Source organism: Bubalus kerabau, chromosome 12 (genome assembly GCF_029407905.1).
Source record: "Bubalus kerabau isolate K-KA32 ecotype Philippines breed swamp buffalo chromosome 12, PCC_UOA_SB_1v2, whole genome shotgun sequence".
In the NCBI taxonomy this organism is placed as follows: Eukaryota; Metazoa; Chordata; class Mammalia; order Artiodactyla; family Bovidae; genus Bubalus; species Bubalus kerabau.
This window is the reverse complement of record NC_073635.1, coordinates 32,343,121-32,361,776: the sequence shown is the minus strand read 5'-3', so window position 1 is coordinate 32,361,776 and position 18,656 is coordinate 32,343,121. Positions and strand designations below refer to the sequence as shown.

Sequence of the window (18,656 nt, the reverse complement as noted above, 5' to 3'; positions counted from 1 at the left end):
AGTGTTGTCACTGGCTGCCCGGTGGAGGCAGGAGAGCGGGCTCTAACAGGAAACGAGCCTTCATTTGGAAGAGCTGGGGTCTCAGGATGGCGCATCTTAGGACTAGACGACTGTCCCAGGGCCCTTCTTGTCCCCTCATTGCAGGCCCCCGGCGGGTAGCGGGTGTGTGTTCTCTCCCCGCCCCCTCGGACAGGTCTCTGGTCCCGACTGTACACTGTTCACGGTTGAGGACGTCCGGCTCCTTTCCGCCGAAAGACTGTGCTTCTCTTTGCTGGAGTGTTCTGTCTTCTCTCAAATCCCACTCTTCCTTTCCAGAGCATGGTGCTCAGGTGTCTGCTTTTTTTTGTTTTGTTTTTTTTTTAATGATTTTTTATAATTCATTTATTTTTAATGGAAGGATAATTGCTTTACAGGATTGTGTTGGTTTCCACCGAACATCAACATGAATCGCCATAGGTTTACTCATGTCCCCTCCCACTTGAACATCTCTCCCACCTCCCTCCCCATCCCACCTCTCTGGGTTGGCACAGGGCCCCGGTTGGAGTTCCCTGAGTCATACAGCAAATTCCCATTGGCTCTTTATTTTATATATGGTAATGTATGTTTCCACATTACTCTCTCCATGCCTCCCACTCTCTCCTTCCTCCCCCCGCCCCAGCCGTGTCCATATGTCTGGTTTTATGCCCTCTTTACTTTCCTTCCAGGGAAAAGAGCTTTCTGCACAGCCTGGACACTGCAGTTTAGTAGGGCAGGCAGTGCTCAAGTATGGCCATGAAACCCTCCTCCCGGGCATCGTCCCTCTTGCCCCTCCAGAAAGTGAGAAAAGCCCCCCGCCCCCAGCTTCCTAACTCACTTCAGTGAGGCCTTGGGTTTGCTCTCTGCCCAGGTGAAGCGCTTCAGCAAGGGGGAGGCCAGCAGGGTGCCACTATCCAGCTGGTAGTCCTGCAGGGAAGAAGGAAGAGTTACAGCTCCTGCTTGAACCAGAGGGGTTCGTGACGTTGGGATGCATGTCTGAGGTCACTCCAGCATCTGGCCTCCCTCCCTGTGTGGACAGAGCACTTTCTCCATACTGGCCAGTCTGCTGCTGCTGCTAAGTCGTTTCAGTCGAGTCTGACTCTGTGCGACCCCATAGATGGCAGCCCACCAGGCTCCCCCATTCCTGGGATACTCCAGGCAAGAACACTGGAACGGGTTGCCATTTCCTTCTCCAGTGCATGAAAGTGAAAAGTGAAAGCGAAGTTGCTCAGTCGTGTCTGACTCTTCACGACCCCATGGACTGCAGCCCACCAGACTCCTCCGTTCATGGGATTTTCCAGGCAAGAGAACTGGAGTGGGTTGCCATTGCCTTCTCCAACTGGACAGTCTAAACCTTGTCAATTACAAGAGGCCACTATGTCCAGTGACTCAGAGACCCTTCTTCCTGCAGGTGAAGAAAGCAAATATAATCAAAATGGGAAATTGCAGGTAACAGGTGAGCATTTTTCGTAGTCAACTTTTATGCTATTTTATGCAAACTATTGCGTAAATATGTTAAAGCTAATTGGGCAGCTGACTTGGCAGTGATATGTAAAGATTCCCTGGTGGCTCAAGTGATAAAATAAAGAATCTGCCCGCAATGCAGGAGACCCAGGTTTGATCCCCGGGTCGGGACGATCCCCTGGAAAACAGAATGCAGCCCACTCCAGTATTCTTGCCTGGAGCATCCCCATGGACAGAGGAGTCTGGCGGGCTACAGTCCATGGGGTCACAAAGAGTTGCACACAACTGAGTGAGAAATAATAGAGACACGGTTTAATTTTCTTTCTTGAAGATTGTATGGAGGTTTGAGACCCTCCTGAGTTACTGTGATATTGAATGGTTTGCCTTGGAGACAAACAGAGATCATTCTGTTGTTTTTGAGACTACATCCAAGTACTGCAATTTGGACTCTCTTGTTGACTATGCTGGCTACTCCATTTCTTCTAAGGGATTCTTGCCCACAGTAGTAGATATAATGGTCATCTGAGTTAAATTCATCCATTCCAGTCCACTTTAGTTTGCTGATTCCTAAAATGTCAATGTTCACTCTTGCCATCTCCTGTTTGATCACTTCCAATTTGCCTTGATTCATGGACCTAACATTGCAGGTTCCTATGCAATATTGCTCTTTACAGCATCAGACCTTGCTTCTATCACCAGTCACATCCACAGCTGGGTGGTGTTTTTGCTTTGGCTCCATCCCTTCATTCTTTGTGGAGTTATTTCTCCACTGATCTCCAGTAGCATATTGGGCACCTACTGACCTGGGGAGTTCATCTTTCAGTGTCCTATCCTTTTCCCTTTTCATACTGTTCATAGGGTTCTTGAGACAGGAATACTGAAGTGGTTTGCCATTCCCTTCTCCAGTGGACCACATTTTGTCAGAAATAAAAAGACACTCCTTGGAAGAAATGTTATGACCAACATAGAAAGGATATTAAAAAGCAGAGACATTACTTTGCCAACAAAGGTCCATCTAGTCAAGGCTATGGTTTTTCCAGTAGTCGTGTATGTATGTGAGAGTTGGACTATAAAGAAAGCTGAGCGCCGAAGAATTGATGCTTTTGAACTGTGGTGTTGGAGAAGACTCTTGAGAGTCCCTTGGACTGCAAGGAGATCCAACCAGTCCATCCTAAAGGAGATCAGTCCTGGGTGTTCATTGGAAAGACTGATGCTGAAGCTGAAACACCAATACTTTGGCCACCTGATGCGAAGTGCTGACTCATTTGAAAAGATCTGATGCTGGGAAAGATTGAAGGCAGGAGAAGGGAACGACAGAGGATGAGATGGTTGGATAGCATCACTGACCCAATGGACATGAGTTTGAATAAATTCTGGGAGTTGGTGATGGACAGGGAGGCCTGGTGTGCTGTAGTCCATGGGGTTGCAAAGAGTCAGACACGACTGAGCGATGGAACTGAACTGAGTTACAGTTTCCAGCAATTCCGTTTACTCACTGGGTCATATTTAGCACGGAGTTTTACGCAGGGCCCTCCTTATACTGTCAAAATGGTGTTTCCAGTGAGTGGACCCCACACGTAGTTCCTGCCACCCTTTGGGTCTCTTATGTGGCTCTGTGTGTGTCCTTGACCATCAGGGAGGAACCTAAGCAAGGATACTGCCCTAGCGCCCAGTGCATCAGGGTCGGGAGGGCTAAGGGTCAAAGAAATCTTGCATGTTGTATTCAGTGCCATTTCCTTGGACTTAAAACCAGCATTCTAAGCAGCAAAGCAACATTTCCAGCACTTTGTCTTTGTAGTCACAGCGTATTTGTAATTTTTTTTATTTTTTAATGTTCACGTCATCTTTTTCTCTCTATCTGGTGTATTTGAAGGGTTTGGGCATTTTCCAGCGGTGACCACAGCATTTGAGGTCACCACCTTCTCACCACAGTAGGCTTTCCAGGCCTTTTTTGGGTCATGGCTCTGTGAGCATGGGTGGTCCTGGATCCAGTGACTGTGTCCTTGGAGACCACGCTCTGGTCCAGCTCTCTGTCTCCTCCCCTTAATCTCTCAGCCCCTTGTCCAGACCTTTAAAGGGACAGGTGAGTTGAGGCCTCTTGTTCGCCAGGGCTGTGTGGATCGCTTCCCTCTGTGCGGCTGGGTGGGAGCCTGGCTGCTCAGCTCTGGAAACTTTGTGGGAAGGAGCAAGAGGTCTCAGAGATTGTGCCAGGATCTCAGAGGGGAGGCCCCGCCCCTCACACAGTTTTGAGTTGCTTTGATGCTGGGATAGCAGGCTTCCATCCCTGATAGCCAAGATGCTTAGAAACACCCAAGGACGCTTCCTAAGGTTATGCCCAGCCAAGGACTTGGGCCCTGGGGTGAGCTCTGGGTCATCTTCAGACTACAGAACTACTTTCAGATTAGCTCTGTATGTCCCATGTCTTGTTGCCATTCCTCTGGAATTGTCATTTCAGCCACCACTGATGACTGGCCCCTGGTGACCTAGAGCAACTGGACAGTTGGGGTTTGTGTTTGCATGGGGGGCTGCCCGGGGTGTGCTGAGTAAGTTAATTCTGTTACTTACATCAAGCAGGGAGGTGCCATTCGGTGAGAATTCTTCAAAGGTTTTGAGTTTTTCCAGGCTGATGAAATTGAAAGCATTGACATATCTAAAGAAGCAGAAAGGATAATCAGGTCAGTAATTAAACTTAAAAGCTTTTGCACAATGAAGGAAACTAAGCAAGGTGAAAAGACAGCCTTCAGAATGGGAGAAAATAATAGCAAACAAAGCAACTGACAAAGAATTAATCTCAAAAATATACAAGCAACTCCTGCAGCTCAATTCCAGAAAAATAAATGACCTAATCAAAAAATGGGCCAAAGAATTAAACAGACACTTCTCCAAAGAAGACATACAGATGGCTAACAAACACATGAAAAGATGCTCAACATCACTCATTATCAGAGAAATGCAAATCAAAACCACAATGAGGTACCATTTCACGCCGGTCAGAACGGCTGCTATCCAAAAGTCTACAAGCAATAAATGCTGAAGAGGGTGTGGAGAAAAGGGAACCCTCTTACACTTTTGGTGGGAATGCAAACTAGTACAGCCACTATGGAGAACCTTAAAAGACTGTGGAGATTCCTTAAAAAACTGGAAATAGAACTGCCATATGACCCAGCAATCCCACTGCTGAGCATACACACCGAGGAAACCAGAATTGAAAGAGACACATGTACCCCAATGTTCATCGCAGCACTATTTATAATAGCCAGGACATGGAAGCAACCTAGATGTCCATCAGCAGACGAATGGATAAGAAAGCTATGGTACATATACACAATGGAGTATTACTCAGCCATTAAAAAGAATACATTTGAATCGGTTCTAATGAGGTGGATGAAACTGGAGCCTATTATACAGAGTGAAGTAAGCCAGAAAGAAAAACACCAATACAGTATACTAACGCACATATATGAAATTTAGAAAGATGGTAACGATAACCCTATATGCGAGACAGCAAAAGAGACACAGATGTATAGAACAGTCTTTTGGACTCTGTGGGAGAAGGCCAGGGTGGGATGATTTGAGAGAAGAGCATTAAAACATGTATATTATCATATGTGAAACAGATCGCCAGTCCAGGTTCAATGCATGAGACAGGGTGCTCAGGGCTGGTGCACTGGGATGACCCGGAGAGATGGGATGGGGAGGGAGGTGGGAGCGAGGTTCAGGATGGGGAACACATGTACACCCGTGGATGATTCATGTCAATGTATGGCAAAAACCACTACAATATTGTAAAGTAATTAGCCGCCAATTAAATAAATTTTAAAAAATGAATAAAAAATTTAAAAATGCTGATTAAAAAAAAAGAATAATCAGGTCAGGATAACGCCTTTAGTTTTGATTAGTCAGGAGATCACAGGCACCCCATCCCAGCTAAGATGAACCCGAATGCCAGAGGAGTGACCTCACACCTTTTGAAGCTGCAGGTCCCTGGCTGTGTGCCCCGGGAATCCCGGCCAGTGGTTTCTAATCACTCATGGCCCTCACTGCACTGTTGTGAACAAAACCCCACAGGGACCCTTGAGGGACTCAGCAGTGGCCAGGCCTCTGGTCCCTCAGGGAACCAGATGACGTCAGGCCAAGAAGAGCCCTGAGTTGTCGTCCGGTCTGAATGTGACGGAGGGAGGAGACGATGCCCAGAGAGGTGATGCGGCTTCATCAGTGTACAGCGGCTGCTTCTGAAAGGCCATGACCCATCAGGGCCGCACGGCCGATTCAGTGGTGTATATCCAAGCACCCGGGCTGGTCTGGTGTATCCAGCCCTATGATTACAGATCGGGAGGAAGCGGTAGTAACTGGATGACGTCCTTGTGACTGCCTGCTGAGCTCGGTGGCCCACTATACACACACTCATCTGAGACCCTGTCACCACTGACAGGGCCCATCTCTTAGGCAAGCGCCCTGTCTGGCGAAGGCTAAGCAAGAGGCTGGAAGGGCCCGTGTCAGTTTGATACTTCCCTCCCCCGTGTCTGACCTGATCTGCCTCTGCTAATTTATTATTCTATCCAGGCTTACTTGTCTCCTCTTTAAAACAATGGATGACTCATCTGGGCTGGTCTGTGAAGTATGAATCGGTCGCTGACCTGTGACCCAACCCCACAAATCTGCGCTGGCCATTGGATTTCTTCCAGGCCTGTCCCAGACCATCAGTCCTCCCAGTTCTTCCCTGACCTGCCAAGCGTGGCTGGACTGAGGTTGGTGGTCTAGGAGGATACCTCTGTCCATCCATCCTAAGTTGCTTCACTAGCGCCACTTGGGAAGCCCACTGCAGATAAAATTGCTAGGAGGCCCATAGAATAGCCTGAAAGTCCTAATTCTGGTTCTGACTGATTGCAAGGGACAGCGACAGAGCATCAGAACACCTGGGTTAGAAACTCTGTTCTGCCGCTTTCCGACTGCATGGTTGTGGAAAGCTATCCTCTGTAGAGCTTGAATGTCTCCATCTGTGTCATAGGACTCCTTCCTAGGACTGTCTTGAGGAGGTGATGTATGCAAAGAGCCCAGTGCTGTACCAGACCACAAAGCATGTGTCTCACTGTACAGTAAGTTCCCTGCATGCGAAGTTATGAGTTTTCAAAGATAACGAACGTGTGTTCGCATGTCCAGTGGTGTAAGTTAGTTTACCTGTCTAGCGTACGTTGCTGTGTGCGTGCCTCCTCTACAAGTGGCTGTGCTTTTGTGTGCTTTAAACACTCCTGTTCGGTAGAGCGCTGCTGCTGCTGAGTCGCTTCGGTTATGTCTGACTCTGTGCGACCCCATAGACAGCAGCCCACCAGGCTCCGCCATCCCTGGGATTCTCCAGGCAAGAACACTGGAGTGGGTTGCCGTTTCCTTCTCCAATGCATGAAAGTGAAAAGTGAAACTGAAGTCGCTCAGTCGTGTCTGACTCTAGCGACCCCATGGACTGCAGCCTACCAGGCCCCTCCGTCCATGGGATTTTCCAGGCAAGAGTACTGGAGTGGGGTGCCATTGCCTTCTCCATTGGTAGAGCACAGTAGTACACTATCTTATATCAAGCCCAGGATGTCCAGAAGCAAAAGGGTAGATAGAATTGAATCCAGCAAGGAATCAGAAACTGCCATCAGTGTGACATTGCAGCTGGCCCTCCATCTCCTACTGCTGATGACCCTTCAGCTCTACCATCTCCCACCTCTTCTCCCTTCTCCATCCAGGAACTCTTCTTGCCTGTTCACTTGATGCCAGCCCCTATGTGCCAGCTCTTCTACTGCACTAGGTACCGTAAGATTGAAAATGTTTTCCTTTTTGTGTTTGTTATGTATTATTTGTGGGAAAAGTATTATAAACCTATTACAGTCAAGTATTACTGTAATAGGTTTCTAGTAATACAGTATGACTGTATTACACTACAGTACTACGTGGCCAATCGTGTCGGTTGGGTACCTAGGCTAACTTTGTTGGACTGACTAATAAATTGGACACTCTTGGAATGGAACTCGTCTGTATGTAGGGGACTTACTGTAGTGAGTGGAACATACACGTCACTACTGGCACCAAGGTGCTGACCTTATCCAGCGTGGCCACTTGGTGTATCTGCCTCCCCTCACCCCTTCTCCAGTTTCCTTCGCGCTAACAAGAGATACTGTAGTTTGTCAGGTAAGAAAACAAATCCAGTTTGTTTTCACTGTATTGAAGGTATCATGAAAAAAGTCAAGGTCATCGAGGAGGAAAAGATGGAAGAGTTCTTCGGGAGGAAGATAGACTAAAGAAATGGAAGGAAATGCAAGGTATTCTTGATCGGATGGTGTTTTTAAAAAAGGTGCAGAAGACATTTGGGGACAATAATGGGAACTTGAAAACTTAATAAGAGGAAGAGATTATCAGTTTCTTTGTGATAATTTTGGTGTGCTGGCACAGGAGAACACCCCTTACAAGATATATGTGCATGCTAAGTTGCTTCAGTCAAGTCTGACTCTCTTTGTCCCCATGGACTGTAGCCCAGCAGGCTCCTCTGTCCGTGCGATTCTCCAGGCCAGAATACTGGAGTGGGTTACCATTTCCTTCTCCATACAAGATGTATACCAAAGTGTTTAGAGGCAAAGCATTACAATGGTGTATGTCCTCTTTCATACACACACACACACACACACACACACAGAATATAGGCTCCTCTGTCCATGGGATTTTTCAGGCAAGAATACTGGTGTAGGTTGCCATTTCTTCCTCCAGAGGATCTTCTCGACCCAGGGACTGAACCTGTGACTTCTTGTCTCCTGCATAGGCAGGTGGATTCTTTACCCACTGAGCCATTGGCAAAGCCCACAGACAAACTAAGGGAACATGTTACGGTTGAGTTTAGGAGGTGAACTTTTTTTTTTTAAAGTTTGAAAATCTTATCAAATGAAGTTGGAGAAGAAAAGATCTTACCTGACATTATCAGAACTCCCTGAATTAAACTTTGGAGCAGAAATATCTTCCTGGAAGAAGTCCTCGGAGAAGGCAGGTGTCGAGTACGTAAACGCAGTGTTGCCTGTCAGGATGGCGTTGAGCGGAATGTAGTCTTTACCATCCTGAAACAGCAAAGGTGTAGCTCTGATCACACGCGTTCTACTCCAGCCTATTTCTGTGCAGCACTGTCTTACTTCAACTATGTCATTTCCATAATCTTGGTTGTGTTTTGAGATGATACTTCTGCATATATGCACTTTTTTGTTTGTGTTTTTGCTGGTGATCTCAGCTATTGTTGCTGTTGTTTAGTCACTAAGTTGTGTCTGACTCTGGCAACCCCATGGAGTGTAGCCTACCAGAGTCCTCTGTCCATGGAATTCTCTAGGAAAGAATACTGGAGTGGGTTGCCATTCCCTCCTCCAGGGGATCTTCCAGACTCAGGGGTAGAACCCTTGTCTTCTGCATTAGCAGCTGGATTCTTTACCACTGAGCCACCAGGGAATCCCGATCTCAGCTGTTAATAGCCACTAAATAACGACAGACAAGGAAGACACCCCTTGACTAACATCAAAGGCATCTGGCCTTCTGATAGTCTAGATAAATTTACCTGTTGTACATTGGCTTGAAGCAGGTCACCTAGTTTTTCCACAAGCTCCACAAATCTTGGCCTTTCTTTTGGGTCTTTGTGCCAGCAGTCCAACATGATCTGGTAGCTGTTGGGTGAGAGGAAAGTAGAGACGGCTGGAGGCGGTAGTGGGTACATGGGTTACCATACATGTCAGCAGAGGGGTGGGCGTTGTCATGTGTATAAAGATGATGCTTTTTGCAGTATGTAGTGTTCACTCTGTTTAAATTGTGGGTACACAGTGTGATACATAAAAGGCTGCTTGGGCCAGGTCTTGCTAGGAGTGGAACTTATAGACATGGAGGAAGCTGGGAGTGAGGAAGGGGACTATAACTCTGGGGTGTTTTCCCTGCTCCCTGGGCACACAGGATGGGGGCTGCCGTGCCCAAGGTTCCTTCACTCTCCCTGACCTGAGAGACCTCCCTGACCTCTCCATGCCTTAGAGTGGGGGCTCCAGGCACGTGCCCCATCCAGGGAACCTGGGCCAGCCTGCCAGTGGCCAATGGCCTAGAGGAACATAATACAGTCCCATGTGGATCTCACATTAAGGTGGTGGTTCAGTAGCTAAGTCATGTCTGACTCTCTGCGACCCCATGGACCACAGCACGTCAGGCTCCCCTGTCCTTCACCATCTCCTGGGGTTTGCTCAAACTCATATCCATTAAGTCGGTAATACCATCCAACTAATCTGTTGAGACAGGTGCAGAAATTCTGCAGAGGCAGGTGGTCACAGACTCGAGTCTTGGATCCTCAGCTCTGGTATAGGGGCTGAGGCAGAGGCTGGCCTGAATCTGCCTTATCTTGTCTAAGGCTCCCTGGTCTCTAGCAAGAAACAGACTCTCAGAGGCTACTGGGAGAGCAGTTATACACACAGACACACACAGACACACACACACACACACACACACACAGTTGTATATACATTTGTTGTTGTTTAGTTGCTCAGTCGTTTCCAACTCTTTGCAACTCCATGGACTGTAGCCCATCAGGCTCCTCTGTCCATGAGATTCTCCAGGCAAGAATATTCTCCAGGCAACTCCAGGAGTGGGTTGCCATTTCCTTATCCAGGGGATCTTCCTGACCCAGGGATTGAACCTGCATCTCCTGCATTGGCAGGTGGGTTCTCTACCACTGAGCCACCAGGGACACCCAGAAAAGATACATAGATGTTCTATTGAAAAGTAGCCAAAGCAAGAAAGGCTTGAACAGGGCAAAAAAAGGGAGGTAGGTCTGAGAGTTGGCAGCATTTGGTCAAGAAGAGGCTGCAGGCTTATCTCAACTAGCATCGCTTCACTGCTGAAAGGCGGAGGTGGAGGAAATGCAAGAGCTGTGAGCAGGGTGCTCCCAAGTTCCTCTCTGCTGAAACCAGCCAAAGGGACCACCTACAACTATTGCTGTTTTTTATTTTGATCCCTGGTTTCTGATTTCCAATCCTCTTGCCTAAAATTCAATGCGAATCATCTCTGCAAACACCAAAGGAAAAGAAAAAAATCAAAACATTCATTACTTCTCCTCCTCATTGAAAGACATCTGATCAAACAGGCTGTGGGCGAGGAACCAATGACTCAACATTAAACCGTTTTACATCACTAAGTAAATAGGTTTAATAAGAAAAAGAGATACCAGTTACACCCAACCCCACAGGCCTTCGCAAAGCAAGCTAGGGATGAGGGGGCCTGTGGAGGGAGCTTCCTGTCCAAGCTATCACCCAGGCTCCCAAGAGCACATCAATTTAGGTCAAGTTCAGGTCACAGGACCCAAGTTCTGAGAGTGCACGTTATCCTTACCCATGTCTTCCCGCTATTGGTACAAGCAACATGGAAATGGCTCCATCAGCTTTCAAATGCTAAAGGTTTGAATTTTGGACTTCTTTTTTTAATTAAAAGAAAATTTTAAACACTGAAAGCATTTTATATTGGGGTATAGCCAATGGCAACCCACTCCAGTATTCTTGCCTGGAGTATTCCATGGACCTGAGCCTGGCAGGCTACAGTTCACGGGGTCGCAAAGAGTCACACATGACTGAAACAACCTTGCATGCGTAGCCAAGTAACAATGCTGTGGCTGTTTCAGGTGAACAGTGAAGGAACTCAGCCATACGAATACTTGTGAACGTTCTTGAATTCTGGACTTCACAAATATTTCCCAAAGCCGCTGCTTTTTATAATTTCTATAAGAAACTCCCTAGAATTGAGGAACCACCCTTCTCTCTAGCTCTAAGCTGGGGTACAAGTGCTCTTCATATATAAAGATTTGAAGCTTTCATAAAGTCCAAGGCCATTTGGGGCCCAAAGTTGATGTGAGTTGTTTTGGACCAGAGTAAGTATAAGAACTGGAAACACACCCTGCAGGTGTGTAGTGTGGTGCTGGGGGTTCTGGACTCAGACTTGGTTTGCATAACTAATTAGCAAAGTGGCAAACCACTTCTGTGTTCTATGCCTTGGTTCTCTCATCTGTACAATGGGGATAATAATAGCACCCACTGCAAAGGTTGTTATGAGAATGAGGTGAACCGGTATACGTTAAAGTGTTTAAGATAGTGCCTGACTCTTCATAAGCACTAAGTAACTAATAAATAATAAACCTGTTAATGACTGCAATTGTCATTATTGTTGAAGGTGAAAAGAGAAGGGGGGCGGCAGGATGAGATGGTTGGATGGCATCACCAACTTAATGGACATGAGTTTGAGCAAGCTCTGGGAGATGGTGAAGGACAGGGAAGCCTGGCGTGCTGCAGTCCATGGGGTCGCAAAGAATTGGATATGACTTAGCAACTGCACACCAACAATTATTACTGTTAGTCACTAGGAATTTGCTCTTGTGACTTTCAGATTATATGGAAAGTGGGCAGAAATATTTAATTCAAAGCATGAGTGAACATGTCAGAGATATTTCTTCTAAGGAACATGGGGTATGTTCCTAACTTGACAGTCCTGTGGTCTAGGGAGTCTGGAGGACCACCTTTCTGTCTGTCTCCTCTGTACGTAGCTAACTAGTCATGACACTTCTTAGAGGCTAGCTCCATCGCTCATTCAGTTCAGATGGCGATTCCCGCCCACCTGCCCCCAACGCCGTCTGGGGTCTTCCAGTAAGATTGTAGCAGGGGAAATACTTAAATCGCGAAGTGCAGAGTCCTCTCATTTTAAATGAGAGAAAGCCCTCCTGCCTTTCTCTCTCTGCAGCCCGGCCAGGCCTGGGGCTCACCTGGCTGTCTCCCCAGGTCTCAGAAGGGCCTTGTGCTTTCCTGGCCAAAGCACCACACGCACCTGACGAGCCCGGGTCCCTTCTCCCTCTGCGCTTGGGCTGCTCCCAGCCCTGCCCTTGTGGCCTGAGTCCTTGGGCCACCTCGTCCCAGGTCTGACCTAGCTTGTCTCTGGACCGTGAAGGAAAGAGAGCGGCCTTGCACTCTGGCCAAGCCCCACTTCCTTCGTTCCCTCTAGCTCCTCCTGAAGGCCATCGCAGGGCTCCCAGCAGGCCCCCGCCGTGTGGGTGGGATGGGAGGGCCCTGCAGGAAAGGCGGTGCTGCTGTGGGGTGGGGGGACGTGGTGGTGGTGGGGCTCCCCTGAGTCCTTGAGGGCAGCTGGACACAAAACTGCTGGGGTCATCACATTCCTGCCCAGGCCTCAGAGTGCAAAACAGGCCCAGAGCTTCAGGGAAAAGTGTCTGCGGGGCGAGTGAGCACTTGTCCACCGGGGAGAGCTGTCAGGAAGGTCCTGGGCTCACAGGTCCCAGCCAGGTCCTAACAGGAGGCCCCTTTCCCTCTCATCTCCCCTGCATTCCAGAACAGCCCCCTACAGATCCCTGCTGTGGACAGGGGTCAGCACTGCTCCCCTGCTGGCCTCCACCCTGGCTGCCTGCAAGCCCACTGGTTCCCAGTCTGAGCCACCCCCAAGGTCTGGCCCCCAGCTCCTGGGTGGTCTGTTCAGGGTTTCCTAGGCTCACACCTGGATGCTGTGTCGGGGTGGAGGGAGGACCCGGGTAGGGATGGTTCAGGACCCAAAGTCCCACTTTTGGAAGATGCTGGGTCCCCATGGGGGTACTCAGGGGCATCCCTGGAGACAAGGGTTGGCCTGTATCTCCCAGGACAGGGGATTCTGAAACTCAACAGAGCGTCCCCTTCCTGAGGAGGCCTGGTGTTGGGGGGAACCATGGGGGATGGGGGTCCGGGTGGGAGTGGAGGGGCTGGGGGGGACGCTCACATTTCAGGTGTGGCGTACTCGGGTGCCCGCATCCTCATCCCGTCCTTCAGGCGGCTACAGAAGTCCTCGTCCATCTGCACCCCCGGGTAGGGGGACCCACCTGCAGCAGGGACGAGAGAGCACAGGGCGTGTTTACGGCCTTGGGCACGTGCGGGCCAGTTCGGTGTCTGTCTGCTCCTCCGAGGTGATGGTTGGTGGCAAATTCCCAGGGACGGGAAGGGCCCTTGGCACACAGCACGGCCACAGAGCAGCTGGGTCGGCCCCATGGTGCTGGGTGTCTGATGCCCCCTGCCTGGTTCCCAGGGCTGCTCCTGTCTGTCTGGTCAGGAGAAAGGCTGGTGTCTGAGGGCCCCCCACCCCCCCAACCCGGAGAAGGAACTCTAGACAAATCCCATCCTTTAGAGACTCATTCGTTGGGATTTTAAACTCCCTGCTGCTGCTAAGTCACTTCAGTCGTGTCTGACTCTGTGCGACCCCATAGACGGCAGCCCACCAGTCTCCCCCATCCCTGGGATTCTCCAGGCAAGAACACTGCAGTGGGTTGCCATTTCCTTCTCCAATGCATGAAAGTGAAAAGTGAAAGTGAAGTCGCTCAGTCGTGTCTGACCCTCAGCCACCCCATGGACTGCAGCCTACCAGGCTCCTCCATCCATGGGATCTTCCAGGCAAGAGTACTGGAGTGGGGTGCCATTGCCTTCTCCATTTAACTCCCTACTTTCCTGTAAACCTTATACATCATTGAGCAGGGGGAGGGGCAGTTGTGATGGGTCTGGGGAGGAGGGTTGGGAGCCGGGACTGGGCGGGCTGATGTGAAGGTTGGGGGGCTGCCCACGGGCCTGGAGGGCCAGAGGAACCGGGACTTTGCCTTTTGCCAAAATTTCTGGGCAGGATCACAGGGAACAACCCTTCTTGGAGGGATTTGTGGCTGGGGGTGAGCAGGCCTCCGTATCAGCCCCATCCCAGACCTGGAAGCTAGTCTCTCTCAGCGTTTGTTTGTCTGCACCTTGGAGTGACCGCAGCTGGGAGGAAGCAGCTGGGTGCGTGCGGCACTGGCGCTGTGTCCCCGCGGGGCCACTGCAGCCGCCAAGCCGCTTTCAAAGATTGCAGGCAACAGGTGCCTGTCATCGAAAGCAGGGGAATGGTTTTCCCACATTACAGGAAGCCAGGGATGTTACTGGGTGATTTTTATTTGCTCTGAGAGGCAAGTTTTTGGCAAAGTCTAGAAAGACTCTTGGCTAGACCTGGCCGTTCGAGGGAGGCCTCGGAGCATCAGCTGCGTGTCTGCAGCCAGATGTGGGCGCCGGACGCATCTGGAAGCGCGGGCCTGGGACCAGGTTTTTAGCCACCGCAGTGCATGTTGGTGGAAGCTGAGTGCACCCGCACACAACCAGCATTTCTGCCATTCATCCTGTGTGATCTGTCTTCTGGGGCCAGCCCTGCTGAACAGAGGCAGGGGGTGAGCTGAGCTTGTTGGGTCTTTCCTGGGAAATTCTGCAGGGTTTTGGATGGAAGGATGCAGGGAGCAGAGAGGTATGGGTATTAAAGAGTCTGGGTGTTTGAGGAATTAGGACAAGGGAAGGGAATTAGGAAGACAGGGAAGGGATAGCCAGATTGGCTGGAGGTAAGTGGGACTGGAGATTGTATTCTAGTCGGACCTCTCTTGCAGCCCCCTGCGTGTTTTTTTGCGGTCCAGGCACGTATGGGCACACCGCTCTGAGCCCCCGCATGGGTTTTAGCGGCTGCTGCAGCCCAGGTGATTACCTAGAGGAGGCGGACGCTCAGCTCTGGGCAGCTGTCCCCTCTCCTCCTGCCGCCAGACTCACCTAAGGAGAAGATCTCCCACAGCAGCACTCCGTAAGACCACACGTCGCTCTTGGTGCTATAGATCTTGTCAAAGATGGACTCGGGAGCCATCCACTTCAGAGGAAGTCGTGTCTGGAAAAGGGTGAAGGGAGGCCTTGAGCAGGAGGGCATGCAAGCAAAGCACATTTGCCCCGAGCACGCAGGGGTCACCTCCCAGATAACGCTTGGCCTTAAATCATTTCCCGGAGCAGCACGGTTTCCTAGGACGGAGACTGCGCGTCAGCCCGAAGTGTGGCCCTGAAAGTGTGCTGTGTTCATCCCTATGACGGGCAGTAACTGTTTAGTAAGCCCTTCCTCTGTGCCCAGAGCACCCGAGTCTGTAAGAAAGCCTCCTTCCCCAAACAGCCTGCACTCCACGTGGACCTGGGAAAGAGCCCTGCGAATTATGCAGTTGGCCAAAATGTTCCTTGGGGTTTTTCTGTAACATCTAATGGAAAAATCCAAACAGACTTTTTGACCAACCCGATAGAAGATATCTGGGAAATCGATCATTTCCAGGAATTTTTCTTAACGAGGAGTTTTGAAAGGCATTCCGATATAAAACACAGGATTTTAAGTCATTGACTGGGAGGTGTGGGCAAAGGCACAGAAAAGAAGGAAGGTGATAGACAGTGTTTAGGGCCCCGTGTGACTGGTTTTGAAATGGGAGTCCCAGTGGGTCCGGCCCTATGGCTTCATAGGGATGGAGATTGACAGGGACCCTGGGATGAGTTGGGGACAGAGAAAAATAGAGCGGGGAGGGCTGGGGAGAGGCTGAATGATGCATAGGAAAGAGCACAGACAGACACCCAGGTAGTTGCCAGCTTTGTAAGTCAGGGCTCTCGAGGAAAGCCTGTTGTTGTTTTCCTTTTAAAGAATCTGGGGGGGACTCCCCCAGCGGGGTCCAGTGGTTAAGACTCCAGGTTTCCGACACAGGGGATGTGTGTTCCATCCCTGGTCAGGGAACTAAGATCCTGCATGCCTGGAAGTGAGGTTAAAGAAAGAGAGAAAGGAGAGAGACAGGGGAGTGTGGTTCTCAGAGTAGAATCCTGGGACTGGCTGAGTCTGCCGCACCTGAAAAGTTGTTAGAGAGAGGCACGTTCTCAGGCCCCACTCAAGACTTTGGAATCAGTTTAACAAGCTCTCTGGATGACCTGCGTGCTCGCTCTGAGAGCCAGGAGTAGAGAGTAGTTGTCTGGGCCCAGACCCAGACATAATGAAGCCTTTAGGGTAAAGGCCAGAGGGGAGAGGACACAGGAGGTCAGCTCTGAAAGTGGAAATAACACTTATTGCCAGAGACGGGAGGGAGGAGAGGCCAGTGTGAGCCAGCAGAGATGCTGGGCAGGAGGGTGGACCCGAGGGGGACGTGATTTCCTCCCCAGTGAGGTCATGTGGACGGCCACCCCCACCCTTTCCTGAGACGTGTACACCTGCCGAAGCCATCACCCAGCTTTATCTGAGGGGAAGAGTCCAGGCTGTTCTCCCAGCTGCCTGGGGAACTCCCTCCGGGGGGGCAGAGGAGGGGTTGACATGGGCTCGGCAGGGCTACTGACCAGCAGTAAAGGGTCCAAGGGACAGGAGCTGGGCTGGGGCCAAGGGAAGGACCGGAGGAGGAGAGCAGGGCCTCTCTCAGCCCTGTGCGAGGACCCTTGGGTCCAGAGGCCGTGGGGCCAGCCTGTCTGCACAGGCTGTTGTTTGGGGACCTCTGCCAAGGAAATGTAAATATTTACCAAGGGCTTTGGTCTATGGTTTAGGAATGATAGGGCCCCAGTGAGTCAAACAAACATCAAACTTTGGACTTACATCTCCTTTTCTCACATAGTCGGGGTTCTTATAAATATCCCGGGCAAGGCCAAAGTCGCAAATCTTCACCACGTTGTTCTCGGACAAAAGTATGTTTCGTGCGGCCAGGTCCCGATGAATGCACTAGAGTAAAATCAGTGCCATTATCGATGCTGTCTTAATCTCATCCAGGAATTTCCTGCGCCTTCTTGCTGTTCTTAACTCGGGGACTCATGTCACATGCTTCCTTTACATGAAGGGACCAGCTCTCCGTGCACATGGCGTCGCCCCAAACATGAAGCACTTCTCTCTACAAATTCAGACCCCTTTGAGGCCCCCAAGTCAAGGAGTGCCCCGAATCCTCTCTGCCCTGGTGCTGCAGGATGGCATCAGGTAAACAGAGCTGGCCGTCCATTCTCCCAGGGAGTTCGACTTCCCCATAGCCTTTTATCCTGAGCTGCTGAGACCAGATCACCACCCAGCTGGAGTTTCCTAGGAGGACTCCCCTGGGATGAGCTAACAGATGTGGGGCCGTGTACTCTGAGATTCTGACCAGTTCTGGAGGCATGCTAGGGGAAAACATGGAGCATGGATGCTGGGATCATCTAGTCTGAAACCCAGCAAAGCAGCTCTTCTCCTGGAATTAAGATCTACCCACTGGTACCCTACCCACAAGGCTTCCCTGGTGGCTCAGACGGTAAAGAATCCACCTGCCATGCAGGAGTCCTGGGTCAGGAAGATCCCCTGGAGAAGGGAATGGCAACCCACTCCAGTGTTCTTGCCTGGAGAATCCCATGGACAGAGGAGTCTGGTGGGTTACAGTCCATAGAGGTTGCAAAGACTAGGACATGACTTAGCAACTAACACTTTCACTGGTACCCAAGAGTCATTTCTCAAACCTCCTCCCTCACATCAGGACAGACTAAGGAGTGTGTTGTGAAGTTCACTCTACGTTTAAGGACCTGTTGTTGTTTAGTTACTAAGTTGTATCTCACTCTTCTGTGACCCTACGGACTGTAGCCTGGCAGGCTCCTCTGTCCAGGATTTTCCAGGCATGGATGCTGGAGTGGCTTGCCATTTTTTCCTTCAGGGGATCTTCTGACCCAGGAATTGAACCCACGTCTTCTTGAGTGGCAGGCAGATTCTTTACCAATGAGCCACCAGGGAAGCCCATTTAAGGGCCTACATACTAGCAAATATGAGGAAAAGTGAACTTATAGCGAAGGTTTGTGCTTGCCCGTGTGTATATCCACACATCCAGGCCCAGCAAAGAAGCAAAACAGTGAAGAGTGAGAGCTGACCTTTCTGGAGGACAAAAACTCCATGCCTCTGGCCACTTGAAAACTGTAAGAAATCAGATCTTCCATAGTGATGGGCTGCTTGTAGAAGTCGTCAAAATCTGGAAAGTATTAAAACCGAAGCTGTTTGTAAAGGCTCTTGTCAGGCCACCAAATCCCAGTTTATTGGAACAGCATTAGCAAAACATAAAACAAACCAACAAACAGATCAGAGTTCATCTTTGAGAGCATTTCAGTCTCCACATGAATATCCAACATTTTTCCAGGCCTCTAGCCCGGTTTGCCCAAGTGTTGGGGGGTGGGGACAGGGGGCAGGAGGATGATCCATTAAGACACAAAGGCCTGGGGGGGAGACAATTGTACAGTTCCCTGTCAAAATTAGTAACTCTGGAAATAATCTAAATTCAAATCTTATCTCCCCAGGACATTAGCCTTCGAGTCTCTCACGGATGTTTATTAGGGTGATAAATA

At 49.9% G+C, this 18,656-nt stretch overlaps 2 protein-coding genes across 4 annotated transcripts in view; one reads left to right on the top strand and one right to left on the bottom strand.

The window, feature by feature from the left end:
- FLT1 (fms related receptor tyrosine kinase 1) overlaps window positions 1-18,656 on the bottom strand; it is a 205,066-nt gene that overhangs the window by 5,592 nt on the left and 180,818 nt on the right. For both annotated transcript variants that reach the window (XM_055542466.1, XM_055542467.1), the window contains 8 exons: window positions 18,189-18,286; window positions 16,909-17,031; window positions 15,087-15,198; window positions 13,264-13,363; window positions 9,047-9,152; window positions 8,419-8,561; window positions 4,045-4,129; window positions 854-942 (listed from right to left, as the gene is read on the bottom strand). In XM_055542466.1, the coding sequence (XP_055398441.1) occupies window positions 854-942; window positions 4,045-4,129; window positions 8,419-8,561; window positions 9,047-9,152; window positions 13,264-13,363; window positions 15,087-15,198; window positions 16,909-17,031; window positions 18,189-18,286 (856 nt within the window). The remainder of the gene's footprint in view (window positions 1-853; window positions 943-4,044; window positions 4,130-8,418; window positions 8,562-9,046; window positions 9,153-13,263; window positions 13,364-15,086; window positions 15,199-16,908; window positions 17,032-18,188; window positions 18,287-18,656) is intronic.
- LOC129624480 (uncharacterized) overlaps window positions 1-18,656 on the top strand; it is a 42,947-nt gene that overhangs the window by 2,771 nt on the left and 21,520 nt on the right. For both annotated transcript variants that reach the window (XM_055542468.1, XM_055542469.1), the window contains exons 2-3: window positions 7,206-7,267; window positions 7,687-7,778. In XM_055542468.1, the coding sequence (XP_055398443.1) occupies window positions 7,206-7,267; window positions 7,687-7,778 (154 nt within the window). The remainder of the gene's footprint in view (window positions 1-7,205; window positions 7,268-7,686; window positions 7,779-18,656) is intronic.